This window comes from Mesocricetus auratus, unplaced genomic scaffold, assembly GCF_017639785.1.
Source record: "Mesocricetus auratus isolate SY011 unplaced genomic scaffold, BCM_Maur_2.0 Super-Scaffold_2245, whole genome shotgun sequence".
NCBI classification, from domain to species: domain Eukaryota; kingdom Metazoa; phylum Chordata; class Mammalia; order Rodentia; family Cricetidae; genus Mesocricetus; species Mesocricetus auratus.
This window is the reverse complement of record NW_024429180.1, coordinates 50,709,040-50,723,304: the sequence shown is the minus strand read 5'-3', so window position 1 is coordinate 50,723,304 and position 14,265 is coordinate 50,709,040. Positions and strand designations below refer to the sequence as shown.

Genomic DNA, 14,265 nt, shown 5'->3' with positions numbered 1-14,265 from the left:
GGAAAACTGAAGGGCAGGTCACCACCACTGAGAGCCTCGTGTGCAGGCACCAGGTTGATACACACAGCAGCTGGGTTGGTCTGCACTGCATGGTGTTCCTACCTCACATACAGGAAACTGAGGCACAGAGCTTAGAGGCTTGCACATGTCTCTGTCAATTCAGAAACAGGACTATCCCACCCAGGGCCCCCTGTGGCTGCCTCCTTTAGAGTATGTCAGTTTATGTGTGGGACATTAGACACAGGCAGGGCCCGTCTCTCAATCAGTGGCCCTTTCCACTGCTCTTCCAGCTCACCGACCACGTGCCTCGTTTCAGAATGACGCCAGGGGGGGCTGTAGAGTCACAAATGTCACAGAGGCTTATTTTAAAGGAGTGGGTAGAGTGAACCCAGCGTTGAAGGATTGGCAGTGACTCTTGCCTCTCTCTGGGCAGTGTGGATTCTGAGAGTCCTTAAGAAGGGGAGTGGGGGCGACTCATCTTTCCCTTTGAAAGTCCCCCAGGGTCTCTCAGAAAGAGGGACTGGCTTTCAGAGTCCTCATACTGGGGGACAAGGGCGGAGAACAGTAGTAACCCTGCTTCTTTCTCTGTCTGGATGGCCACTCGAGCACATGACCAAGCTGGAAGCATCCAGCAGAGAGACAATTGTCAGAGCACCCACTCCAGGAGAAGGAGATGCATACACACCCGCACACCATCCACACAGGAACACACACCTCTTCCCTTGGGCAGGCTTTGGAGGAAGAAAAGAGGCCCAAAGTGGAGCCCAAGGTGGATTACAGCTAAGGAACCTGAGTTTGTCTGCAGTGCTGGTTGTAAAGGGAACCGAAGCCTAGGCTTAAGGTTATAAATAGGCGGGTTCCCCTAAATACAACGAGGCACAAACACATGGTCCTACCAATTTGCCTCCAAGGCACACATGACCCCCACATTCTCCTCTGAACTACTCTGCACCCAACTTCCCTACTTCTTTCCTCCCTGGCCAGTATCTGAACTTTCAGTCCTGGTGGAAAAGAGCTCTGCCTGCCAGAGCAGAGTGAGCCGGAGGCCAGCTCTAAGGCTTCGGAATTTGCTCTGCCTTCTTTTTGTGACTTCCTCGTTAGGAAAAAGGTAGTTGAGGTACCAAGAAAGGGGACAAAGAGGGACTGTACCCTGAGATGGAAGGAGGCCTGATTTAGGAAGCTGAGTTGATTGCCCATAAAAGTGTGGCCACAGCATCTGGAGAAGATTGGAACCAGATGTTCCAGGATGGGGGCAGGGAGGGCATCAGGCAGGAACAGCCGCTCTGGTCAGGAGATTGGGTCGTGGGGGGTGGCATTGGGGTGGCTCATGGCACTCTGGAGAAAACATCTGGCTCCCCCCCATTCTCCGAGGCAGGTACTTCTATTTTTGCAAACTGGAGCAGCCAAACTTTTCAGATTCCAGAATCTGCCTTGTGCGTAGGGACAATCAAGAACAGGGCGAAACTTGGGAGGTACCCAGAAAGGTTACCAGCTGACCAGAAATATGTCCTTGCACCTCCTTGCTATGGGTTAAGCATCTCCCCCCCCTCCCCCCGCAGAGGAAGAGCTGCCTTGAGCTCTGAATGTCTCACTGGAAACCAGTGTACCAGAAGTTTGTTTTCAGAACAGGAATAGAGAGCAGTCCGGGATGGGGAGCTCTTTGGCAGAGAAAGCCTGGTCATTAAAAACCTACTATTTGCTAGACACAGTGACAGGCTGTCTTCAGAGGTCACTTCCTTCCATCTTCATAACCATGGCAGGTGTTCCTATCATTAGCAGGCCAGTATGACACAATTGAGACTCAGAGAGGTTAAGTGAGTCATCCAGGGTCACACAGGCACCAGAGTTGTTTGTGTTAAAGCTTGGGACCTTTCTGCTTCTGAGCAACATGAGAGGGAAGGAGGGGGGATGAAAGCGAAGGGCAGACTGGGTACCCAGCGTTCCTGATTTGGCTGTCAAGGCAACCTGGGGGTCCTGGGTTCCTTGAAAGGGTCCCAGCGGCTTCTACAGTCTAGTTTGCATTCTGGAGGCTTCAGAGCCTGGATGTTGGGGTTTCTTGACGGTCTCTGTAATAGGAGGGGAACTGATGGTAGGTGGCAGGTTTTGGGAGCAAACAACCCGCCATGGAGCAGCTGGTCAGTGTCACAGAAGCAATTCCCCGGGGTTGTGCTGGCCTGTCTGCCGAGGTTTGAGATGTGCTCCCAGGAGACGCTCTGGGACTTTCGTCTCTTCTCCTGACCCCAGGCTAGAGGTAAAGTGGATCTTCTCCCTGGTTTTCCCATCTTGAGGTATCTGGGGCTTAAGGACACTCAGAGCTGGCAGACAGCGAAGGAGCCACTGGGCCTTCCTCAGCCATGGCATCATGTGCATGGCACTGGAGTTGACCCTAGTTCCGATTGCTAGGTGTTTAGGGATGAGGGTGGGCTGGTCATGAGGAGCATGGTGATTTACTCAACTCTTAAACAAAATTCCCACAAGCCAGGCCTGTCTGGAAAAGCAAAAACACAAAACAAAAAAAACCCACCCCAAAAATGTTTCCACATCCTGCAGTCAGCTTGGAATAGCTCCCAATGCCCTAAGGAGGCCAGCCTTGTTCTCCATCTTCCCCTTGCCCATCTTACTTTGGCGATCCATCCTCAAAGTCCCCCTCCTGATTCCTCACCATCACCATCACTGACTATTCATCACCCATTACCTGACTGCAAGCATTTGGAGGTGAACATCAGGAAATCCAGACTTTTCCTCCCCCACTTCCCAGCTCAACAGTGATGGGGAACCTTGAAATAGCTCCAAGGACCTACTCTGGGGTCTTCACATTGTACCTACTCTATACACTGGTTTAGGAGCCAATACTGTGGCTCTGGCCCTACGCAAAAGTTAGGTAGGTCTCCATGATGCTCTGCACCTCCTGCTATTGGCACAGTGGCCTCTGTCACTTTCTGGAACTGAAATGCCATGGCTCCACTGGCCATCTCTGATAAACCCAGAAAAGGTCAAAAGGCTTAACCTAGAGTCCTCAGAAGAATGCAAGTCTTCCTGGATGATGGATTCTTGTGAGACATGTGCCTGGGGCAGCTGCATGGGTAGGTCATCTGTCTCTAGTCAAGTTGTTGTTGTTCATGAGATACACACAACACACACACACTCACACCTGCCTCCACCACCAGAGGGGGTGAGCTGATTCCTCTCAGTGGCTGGAAGCCTCTGGCTTTAGACAAGGTTGTGATCTTCTTGGCGCCTTTGGGCATATGCCTTAAGATCTGGGATTACCTTCCTTTGGATTTTACAAGAACCTGGAAGGCTGGTAGACCTGTGACCACTGGCTACACATTCTGTCATGGAGGAGTCAGTGCAAAGCTGGTAGGTGAGCAGAGGTTACAGGAGATGCCATGTGACTCCCATCATTCAGGAGCCCTTGGATTCTACTCATGGCCCTACAGGCTGTGTTGAACACCTTTCCCATGGAGTGGGTGGGTGGAATTAAGGATAAGTAGCTCTGGGCATTTCCTGTCTGTATGCAGGTCTCCAGAGTCTCATCTATAGTCATGCCTGGCAGGGGGCGGGGGGGGGGGTGGGGGCTTCAGGCTGGCAGGGTAGCATTTGGTGTTCTGGAAGGCCCTGGGTGTTTTGTCTACTGTCCATCACCGCTTTCTGCATTAAAGGCCTATATGAGGTCCACCATGCTATGCTGCTCCCTAGGGGTGGGTCCAGATGGCCTGGTAGAGTGTCTACATCTGCCACAGGGAGGAGCTTGGGTCTGATGGAAGGATCCTAGCGTCTCAGAGAGTCCTGCTTCAGGGCAAGCCACTGGCTTGCACCAGCATTAGGGGTATAGCCAGAAGAGGGGAGAAAAGCCTTGTCCTGCTTTCTGTGAGATGCAGTCAGAAATCCTAGGGAAGCCTCCTCGGGAAGGAGGGGGCAGGGCTCTCTTCTGGCTTTCCAGGCTCCAGTCTGGGCCTCACTGTTGGCAACAGCAGGGAGGAGGAGACTGGACAAGACAGCAGCCTTTGTCGCCTGGGGAGAGGGGCCCAAGCTGGAATGTTTACTCAGTGACTACTGGACCATCCTGGCTTTCCTCTCCAAAGGGTAGAAGATCCCTGGTGCTGGCACCCAGCATCTGCGGGTCAGGATGGACCTAATTTAGCCAGTGTGGGTCTTCCCACTTCTAGTGGCCTGCCAGCTAGACGGTCTCACATACCCCTTCCTGCCTCCCCAGACCAAGAGACAGAAAAGCCAGATGGACAAACATATCCTAAGCCTCTTTTATATGCCTCTTCCCTCCCCCAGACAGCCTCTTTATAGAATGTTCTACTCCTGTAGTGTGGGAGGGTTATAAGCACTGTGTGTGTGTGTGTGTGTGTGTGTGTGTGTGTGTGTATGTGCGCACGCGCCTCAGTGTGAAATCACACCCTTAGGAGTCCTGGAATTTTGAGAGGGAAGGGCAGCCAGCAAAACCAGGTGTTTTGGCTCCATCCTGGCTTCAGACACCCAGCAAACTGGCACATCTGGAAGAATCCACATGTCCCCACATCGCAGACAACATCTGGCATAGGATATTGGCTGTAACACTTTCTGTTTATTGGCTGGGGTACCCTGGTGTGGCTGATGAGCCAGTGGGCCTAAGAGAAGCCCTGTCTTCCTTATCCACCCCCTCTTCTCCAACTCGGGCATACACACAGATATTGTGCCCCAGGAAACCTGGAAGCGGGGGGTCAAAATAAAACCAAATTGAGGCCGGAGAAGGGGCAAGAAATGTACGTTACAATGAAGATTAGGGCCACCGGCTATACACAATATAGTGTGTAGAGACAGCAGGGAAGGCAGCAGGATCCTGCACAGAGACTGTCTTGCCCCGGGCAGGGCCCCAAGGAGGAATGGTCACTTCAAGTGTCTTGGTGAAAGCTCTGGTTCTCTGGCCTCTCTGGTGGGAGCTGTGGGGAACTGGCTTATAAAGAGTTCGATTCCCCTACCTCCCGATGACACCTGGCACATTGGCCCTGCAGGTCTTGGTGCCTGGGGGTGAGGGACAATGTGTCACCATGTGCCTGTCACCCCCATTGTCCAGTCTGGGTGGCCAAGGGAAGCAGGACTCCAGTTCCTGCAACCATTCAGGCGCAGTCACTTCCTGCTATGGAGTGTGTCCTGGAACTTGGTGCTTGTGTATTGCAGGTGGAATCCTTTCTTGGAGATGGTGTCATCAGAGTGGAACTTCACCAGGACAGAATCTCCAGCCGAGTACACTTCCTCAGGAGGCTGCCAGGGAGAAGGATGGGAATGAGGAGCTGGGAAGGGGCTGCTGTCTTCCCTCCCGGAAGTCCTCTGTCTCAGGAGTCCCCATGAAGCTGGGTGGTGCATGCCTGTAATCCTGGCACTTAAGAAACAGAGCCAGAAGGAGAGCAGTCTGGGTTCTCTAGTGAATATATATACATTCAATTTTTAGTTTTCTTTTTTAAGATAGATGAGGGGCTGGAGAAATGGCTCAGCAGTTAAGAGCACTCTTGCTCTCTAGAGAACCTGAGTTCAGTTCCTACAACGGGTGGCTCACAACTACCTGTAAATCCAGTTCTAGGGGATCTGATGACCCTGTCTAGCTTCTTCAGGTACTGCACAAGCTCCACCACATCCCCCGCATATACACAATTAAAAAAATATTTTTAAATGAAGCAGTTTCATGATACCAGGAATTTAAAGTGAAATATGGGGAGGGCAGTTTATTTTAAAATCACAATCAGAGCTGGGTAGGTACAGTGGCCTTTAATTCCAGCACTCAGGCGGCAGAGGCAGGGGATCCTGCCTGTCTCTGGTCCTGGGATTACAAATGCACACCACTTAGAGGAGATGGGACAGCTCTTCTCTGCCCGCCCAGCTAGGCAGGGAGTCCAGATGTGAGCACTGCTGTCCTCCACTTGTTTCTACTCCTGCCCTGGTTCTGGTTCTAGACCCAAATTTTTGCTCTGACTCCAGAGCCTGAAGAGTTGCCTCAAGCCAGGGCCAGGGCCTGAGGAAGACAGATGATGTCCCTCTGAGGTGGCTTTACGCCCAGGCCCTCCAATCACAGAAGGAATCATTCCCAACAGCCTTGAAGACATTTCCAGTAACTGTGCCAATAAGAATCTCTGCCTGGGTTTCTTTCCCACTCCCCCCTGCTGGTCCCAGCCTGGGGACATCCCCAGAAGAGCCCTCTGAAGACATTCCATTTGTTGTGTGGCTAAAAGGAAGGGCGAGGCAGGGAGGAAGCACTAACCTGTGAGTCGGGGATGCCAGAGAGGCTGGGCAGCCAGGCTGCAGCTATACATGGCCTCTCCTCCCACAGCTTGTTCCACCTTGGCTCAGCCTCTGCTGCTATGCTAGGATGAAGTTCAGTCCCTAAGGCAGCATTTCTCAACCTTCTGATGCTGCAACCCTTTAATACAGTTCCTCAGGCGGTGGTGACCCCCAACCACAGATTACTTTCATAACTGCAATTTTGCTTACTGTTACAAATCTTAATGTAAATATCTGTGTTTCAAGCCGGGTGTTGTCGAGCACGCCTTTAATCCCAGCACTTGGGAGGCAGAGGCAGGCGGGTCTCTGTGAGTTTGAGGTCAGCCTGGTCTACAGGGCGAGTTCCACGACAGCCTCCAAAACAATACAGAGAAACCCTGTCTCAAAAAAAAAAAAATCTGTGTTTCCCAATGGTCTTAGGCGACCCCTGTGAAAGGTTGTTCAACCCCCAAAGAGGTCTCGACCCACAGGCTGAGAACCACTGCCCGAAGCAGGAGTACAGCAAAAGAGGAGAGAGAGGGAGAGAGAGAGAGAGAGAGAGAGAGAGAGAGAGAGAGAGAGAGAGAGAGAGAGAGAGAGAGAGAGAGAGAGAGAGAGAGAGAGAGAGAGAGAGAGAGAGAGAGAGAGAGAGAAGGAGGGAGAGAGAGAGAGACTCTAATCTGTTACTGGGAGGAAAATAAGTGTATCTATGGGCTAAGTCTGGCCTTTCTGACAAACCAACCAAAGTGACGGTGCCTGCAGCTTCTGCAATATACTTTCTAAGCAGAGTCAGAAGCAACCCTAAGGCCTGCTTGGATTGCAGCAGCAATGACTTTGGGACACTGTGGCCTCTCACCAAGCAAAAGACAGACAGAGGAAGAGATAATGGTGTTTATGGTTCAGCCGGTCTAGTCAGAGTGACAGCTCAGGGCCCCTATTTCTGATTCTGGCCCTAACCTTTGCCCCACCTCAGGCTCCCAGGTAAGTCCTGGAAACTGGTGGTGGCGGGGGTTAAAGGTTGAATGGTTCAGGGAGAACCCTATCACCTCCAATTCCAGATACACGCAAATTCTGCGGGCCAGGTCAAACTTGCCCCAATGGGGCAGACGTCAGGGTGGGGCCCAGGCTAGGGGTTGTGGAAACCTTTACACTGTTTGGAAAGGACCGTGGTTCCTTGGATAAGGATAGTCCAAGGTGTGATGGCATCTGTAAGTGTATTGGCTTCTGCAGAGGGCCAGGCAGGGATTAGCATGCAGGCTGGAAGGCTGTGTGAGGCGTCGGGCCAGGAGGGCACTCACCCCAGAGCCGCAGTAACGCCCAAGTCTAGGAGCTGTGCTGTCATAGCCATCGAAGAGTTCCATGTAGTCATAGCCACAGTCGGTCTCCTCCTCCACCTCGAAGGTCTGGAACACCAACTCCACACCATAGCCTTCCTCAGCCACAATGACCCACTCGCAGTCCACCCCTCCAGGGTAGTTGTTGTCACCAAACTGGGCATGGGAATAAAGGTCTTTGGTCTTCACATCTGCCCGCACTTGGCCCCCACACTCTGCCGGGGATGAATGACAAGACTGACCGTCACTGATGAGAACACCATATTCACAGTTCTGCGCAGCGCCACCCAGAACCACAGAGACAAATTCCGGGTACAGAGGCCACGTGGCCAGGTGGGATCCAGCCTAGCCTCAGGCAAATGCCCTGCTACGCCACCTCCGGATAGAGACCCGAGGAGGAGGCTAGGAGACGCTCTAGGGTGAGATCCTGGTAAGAGGTCTCATTGAGCAGTGGTGTTGGGAAAGGTGAGCTTCACCTGTGAAGGAATTATTCCTGTGTTCTAGCTGAGGGCTGTCATGGAAGAACATGCCCAGCGCCGGCAGACTTTACACTAGCCGATGAAAGCTATACATTTGTGTGTGAGCTGGTTTGTAAGTGTCGGCTCAAGTTTAAAGAAAAATTCACAAAAAAACAAAACCGACCAACCAACAACAAATAAACCCCATCACCCCACTGTGAGTCAAACACTGGTGGATTCCCAGCCTCCGGTTTGTGAAGGTGTGCTGGGCAAGGCAAATGGCGGGAAAAACACGGACAGAGCAGCCACCCTCCTCTGCATGTCCCTGGCCTTCCTCGTACCCGAGGCTCAGGGTCTGGGGAAGAGGTGAGCTAGGCAAGCTCAGTGTGTGAGGACCAAGGCAAAGGGAAAGGTGGAGCCGGGCCTACAAGCTCTGGGAAGGCCAGGGCTCACCAGTAGACAATGAAATGTGACACTGGCATCCTTGGCCTGCATCTGGGTCTGTCAGGACCGGCCTCTAGCTTCCCTCTGCAGCTACATAGTCCCCCCAGCCATCCTCACACACTCCCCGCTCTAGTCAGATCAGGTGCTGTCCACCTGTGTGTCCCATGAGCTCTGCAGGAGTTCTGCCCCTCCCCTGCCCCAATGACTCTAGCAACTCCCCCAGTCAGGTTCCTTTCTTTGAGTCACGTTCTGTCTTACGTCTGGCTTATCTCTCTGCTGGACTCTGAGTTCCTGGGACAGGCGGGGTAAGGGCTGATTCACTGCCACGTGCCCCCAGGTCCAATAAAGAAGCACAAGCTCCCTGAGGCTAGGATCCTCAGCTAGGCTCATTTTATGGCCTGCACTTAGAATGATGCCTTTTGCATGTTGCCTGCAAATAAACAGCTGCAGAATGAAAGAGACAGTACGCTGTAGGGATGGAGTGTGGGTGGGCCGAGGCTGGTGCATTACTGAACACGCTACAGTAGGGACAAGCCGGTGATGCTCTCCCTGTTCCTAGGTTCCTTAACCATGCCTTCCTCTGAGCCCTGTCACTATACTGTTTTCTGACCTTCATGATCCCTTTCCCATTTTCCCCTTAGTGTTCACGCTGATGACCTGTACCTCACAACACAATACTGGCCCTGGGGCTATAGGGCTCTGCTCCATGGACCTTCAAAGGCCTCGTGTAAACTCAAGGCCAGGGTTGGCGACCAGAGCCAGCAATGTACCTGGAGCCAACATCCTAGTAAGGGCATCGCCTAGCCGAGGCCAGCCTCACCTGTGGAGTGGGATGCCTGGAAGCCTTTCCTCTGCACTGAGTTGTCTGAGTAGAAACGCAAGAACATGCGGCTGCCTGTAGCCAGGACGGGCTCAGGCTTCTTACTGCCACAGAATCGGGCAAGGACCGGAGCCTTGGCATCGCGCCCATCGAACACCTCCAGGTGGTCATAAGCACACTCGGGCTGAGACTCAATATCCATCTCCACGAAGGTCTGGGGGACACAAGAAAGAGTCCGGATCAGAGGCATGGCTAGGGCAGCTGGAAGAGTCCCCAGATCTCTACACCTCTGGACCCCGGATGATACAGAACCAGGGTGGCAATCAGGGCTGCAGGATGACGGTGAGAGAGGACTCGGGAACGGGCAGTGGCGGAGATATCCCCAAAGCACATTCAGAAAGAGGACTCCTGTTTGGGAAGACTTGCTTCCATATGGACGGGCAGGCCCTGAGGCTGAGGCAGGCCACCCCGTCCACAGCCAACACCTTGGACTCACACTAGCCTTTGCAGATGGCAGAAGCAAATGGCCACTTGACATCGAGGAGCAGGGTGTCCACACAGGGTGCCAAGTGATATCTTACCAGCTTTACCCGGTGCCCAGGGGTGCTGGAGATAGCCCACGTACACTCCTTCTTGCTAGGGTACTTGTCAGGCCAGTTGGGACTGGTGATGGTGCCACTGGTGGACGTCACCTTGTGCTCACAGCCGGCTGTGGGGTGAGTGACAGAAGGGGATGACGGGGACCTCCCGCTCCCCAAGCCTTCTGTGAAGAAAGCACTTCCCTCCTGCCCACTCCTCTGCTCTGCCTCTTCCCCCCCCACTTACAAATGGACTGAAGACACACATTTCTTCCTCACTCAGTTACCCATGCTGGGGGAGAACTTAATGACTTGGTTTCTAACGAAGCCTTGGCTCAAGACCCCTAGGAGCAGCAGGTGAAGTCCCCTACCCTTTTGTGACCCTCTGGCCACACCACTTCAGTCCAGCTGTCACACGCTCTGTCTTCTCTGCAGCCTGGAGCTGTTGTGAGCTGTGAGGCCGTGTCATCCACAGTCACTGGAGACTTCGGCACCTGACTCAATCGCCCCCAAGCTCTGCTCCCGCTCCCATCACGGGTGACAGACACAAACAAGCGGCCAGCTCATGCATCACCGCCTCAGGGACTTCTGACCTTCTCAGTTCTTCTGGCTCTCACCTCCCCTCACAACCTCACTCTGGGTTTTTCCAACATGTGTCACTTTCTTGCCTTAGGTCCCTAAGTATCCACAAGGGATTTTATCTAGAACTCCTCACAGCTATCAAGCTCCACAATGTTCAAGTCTCTTGTGTGTAAAATGGTGTAATATTTGCCCACAGGACTAACTGCATTTTCAGAAGGAGGTTGCCTGAATTCAAATACTGGACCCACCACCTAGAGGTCTGTCTTCCTCCATAGTTTATCAGTTGGCTGTCCTCTGCAGCTGAACAACATGGCTGGTCCCCAGATTACTGACAGCCCACCCTTCTACCTAAGAAGCCCCAGTCAGCTGGGCCTGGGAGCATACGCTATAATTCCAGCTACAGGGGAGGTCAAGGCAGGAGGATCGCAGGTTCAGCTAGCAATTTAGTGAGACCTTCCCTCAAAATGAAAAGTAAAAAGAGATCTGGGAACATAGCTCTGTGGCAGAATATTTGCTGGGGTGCATAAGGCCCTAAATTCAAGCCCCAATACAAAGCAAGCAAACAAGGGAGGATGCTAGAGAGATGCCTCAATTGGTGGCGCACACTTTTAACCCCAGCAGTCAGGAGGCAGGTGGATCTCTGAGTTTGAGGCTAGCCTGGACTACAGAGTGAGTTCCAGGACAGCCAAGAAACCCTGTCTTGAAAAACCAAAGCAAAAAATAGTAAATAAATACATGTTTGTCACACACATATGAATATGAGAGTTCAATCCCCAGAGCCCACATAATGCCAGGTGAGGTACCCCACACCTAAAATCCCAGCACTGGTAAGACAAGGATAGGAGGATCCCTGGAGTTTGCTGGCCATCTAGTCTAGACAAATCATTAGGCCCCAGGATCAGTGAAAGACCTTGTCTCAAAATACATGGTAGACAGCGATTGAGGAAGACACCTGATGTCAACTTGTGGTTTCCTGCACAACCCACTGTGACACCCCCCACCCCCCCACATACGCTTGAACACACACACACACACAAAATAAATAAACAAACAGAAAGTCCATCTGTGGTGTCCTACTCCACCAGGACCCCCAGATCATTTGATCCTTATCACATTCGTCATTCACCACCTCCATCTATCAGCAACTGTTCCAAACCTTCAGCCGTCTCCTCAGGCTACTGTCTCAACTATCTTCCCTCCTGGCAGCAAGCCACTCTCCCTCCTGAGTCCTGAAGAAACGAGGTCCCACCTTGCCTCTCCTTCCTTCCCATCCTGGGGCCTCTGAGAAGTTGCCCTGCCTCCCTATGCAAAGGGACTGTCCTTTTGGAAGCTGGTGCTCACTGCTGCCAATAGCTAGGAACACTCACACCAAAGAGGATCCACGGACCTCTGTCCCAGCTCTGGAGCCCATGAGATGCTGAAGTCACCCTCTCCATCTCTAGAGACCCTCCGGCCTTGGTTCTTTCTCTTGCTTTTTCTTCGCAGCTTATCTTCCACAGATCTGGCTATCGCCACATTCTTATTACCTATGCCTCCTACACCCACAGTAACCTGACTTCCACAGAGAGCAAGGCCTCCCAAACACACATTTAAAAGCTGACGACCACTGCCACAAGGTCAAGACAAGGCGAGCCTGGATTATGGTGTGAGACCCTGTCCCCAAACGAAAGCCAATGATCACTATTCATGATCAGACAGTAGCAAAACCCTTAAAGACAAGTGTACGGTGTAGATCTAAAATGTCCCTTAGACACTCAAGAGATATCCCCCGGGCAGCAGTATGGTTTTGGAATGTCACTGGATCTCATCAATAGATTAGTCCACTGATGCATTCATACTTGAACAGATTCCTGAGGGAGGGAGGGGTTGGAAACTCTAGGAGGTGAAGTCAAGTTGAGGAAGGTTGCCTCACTCGTCTTTGAAGGGAACATCTTGCCCCTGACCACTGCTACCTCTCTGCCTCCACCCTCTTCTGTGTCACCACAAGTTGGGCAGCTCTGCTTGTTGCTCCATCATGAACTCTCTGCCATGATCTTGGCCTTGCCTTAAATCCAAAGTGATGGAGTCAAGTGACTATAGACTAAACTCTTCATGAACCAAGATAAAACTCACTCCCTCTTCTTTATTTTGATTTTTGTTTTTCTGAAAGATGGTTTCTTTGTGTAGTCCTGACTGTCCTGGAACTCACTCTGTAGACTAGGCTGGCCTCAAACTCACAGAGATCCACCTGCCTCTGCCTCCCGAGTGCTGGGATTAAAAGTATGCGCCACTACCACCCAGCAAAAATTTCCCTTCTTTAAATTGTTTTCTTCAGAGAGTTTTGTGGGTGGTTAATACAGAAAGCAGTTGGTCAATGTGTGGTAGGGTTGTTGAGGGAAAAGAGCCAGGCAGGCACAGGCCACACACCGAGACTAGAGCTAAGGTTCACCTAACTCTTTTTTTTTTTAAAGATTTATTTATTTATTGCATATACAGTGTTCTGTCTACATGCCAGAAGAGGGCACCAGATTGGATTATAGATGGTTGTGAGCCACCATGTGGTTGCTGGGAATTGAACTCAGGACCTCTGGAAGAGCAGTTGGTGCTCTTAACCTCTGAGCCATCTCTCCAGCCCGGTTCACCTAACTCTTGAGTCCTCAAATCTGTGTGGCTGTCTCGCCCGCCTCCCTGCTGCTGAGCTGTGAGCTGTTCCCATCCCTCCCCTGCAGCTCCCGATGGCCAGGCTGCCCACCCTACCTCCGTACTGAGTTCCTGCTCTGCCTCTCAGGTACCCGCATCTCTTCTCAGGCTGGGTGCCATCGCTGTGCACATTCCCTCAAAGAACACTGAACGGAATTAGATCCTCCGTGGGGGCCAGGGATGTGGACTGATCAGCCTGCCTCCAAGTGAGGGGCAAGGAGTGTTTCTAAGTGTACCAGGAGGGGAGCTGATGAGCATGCCACATCCCTTTCCACTTAAACAGCAGAAATGCTATGTGGTTTAGAAAACCACAGGACTGGTTCTGCTAGCTAACGGCAGTGGGTGCTCTGTGAGTCAGACGCTCCCTCCCCGGGCACCCTCAGTGGTTAGCGGAGGCTCTCAATGCCACGCGGCTCCAATGTCGGGTGCTTCAGTTTTCTTGATTCTGCTCAGAAGCATTGTTTATTTATAGTTGGGTTGTTCACTTAATGATAGTGAAGAGTCATCTGTCAGGGACTATCTCAGTGCACGGAGTAACAGCAATCAAGCTCGGCACTCGGCAGAGCAGGGTTTTGTTTGTTTATCGTGTAATGAATGAAGAAACAAGCTCAGAGGGGTTAAATGATTCCCCACAAGTCACACAAACATTCAGTGGCAGAGGCAGGCCTGTCTGGCTGTTGGGATGGCAGGCACAGGACACAGAATTAATGAGTTGGAACAGTGTTGTACCCTGTCCAGCTGGATCCTGTGAGTGTTGAGGGGAGAGCTGCCTTTAAACACACTGAGCCTCCCTCATCCAAAATGCTTGGGACCAGAAGTGTTTGCACTATAGGAACGTAGGTAATGAGCTGTACGGATGGCATGCAAGTGCCAACTAAGCTCATTCATGTTTCATATACACCCTACGAACACAGCCTGAAAGTATCTCCTAAATTTGTAAAATTTGGGGCTGGAGAGTTGGCTCAGTGGTTAAGAACACATACTGCTCTTTCAAAGGATCAAAGTTCAATTTCCAGCACCCACATCAAGTTTCCAGCTTCAGGGGAAACTGATGCCCTCTTTTGGCCTCCTCTGGTAACTGTAGTCATGTGCAAACACACACACACATCTAAAAATAAAATGAATAT

General features: G+C 51.9%; 1 protein-coding gene across 2 annotated transcripts in view; it reads right to left on the bottom strand.

Moving 5' to 3' along the window:
• Positions 1 to 4,556: 4,556 nt before the first annotated feature.
• The window catches only part of Bmp1 (bone morphogenetic protein 1), a 44,012-nt gene continuing 34,303 nt past the window's right edge, over positions 4,557 to 14,265 (bottom strand). For both annotated transcript variants that reach the window (XM_005070995.4, XM_013114077.2), the window contains 4 exons: positions 9,881 to 10,008; positions 9,300 to 9,513; positions 7,542 to 7,792; positions 4,557 to 5,253 (listed from right to left, as the gene is read on the bottom strand). In XM_005070995.4, coding sequence (XP_005071052.1) covers positions 5,119 to 5,253; positions 7,542 to 7,792; positions 9,300 to 9,513; positions 9,881 to 10,008 — 728 coding nt within the window. In that variant the 3' untranslated portion in view covers positions 4,557 to 5,118. The remainder of the gene's footprint in view (positions 5,254 to 7,541; positions 7,793 to 9,299; positions 9,514 to 9,880; positions 10,009 to 14,265) is intronic.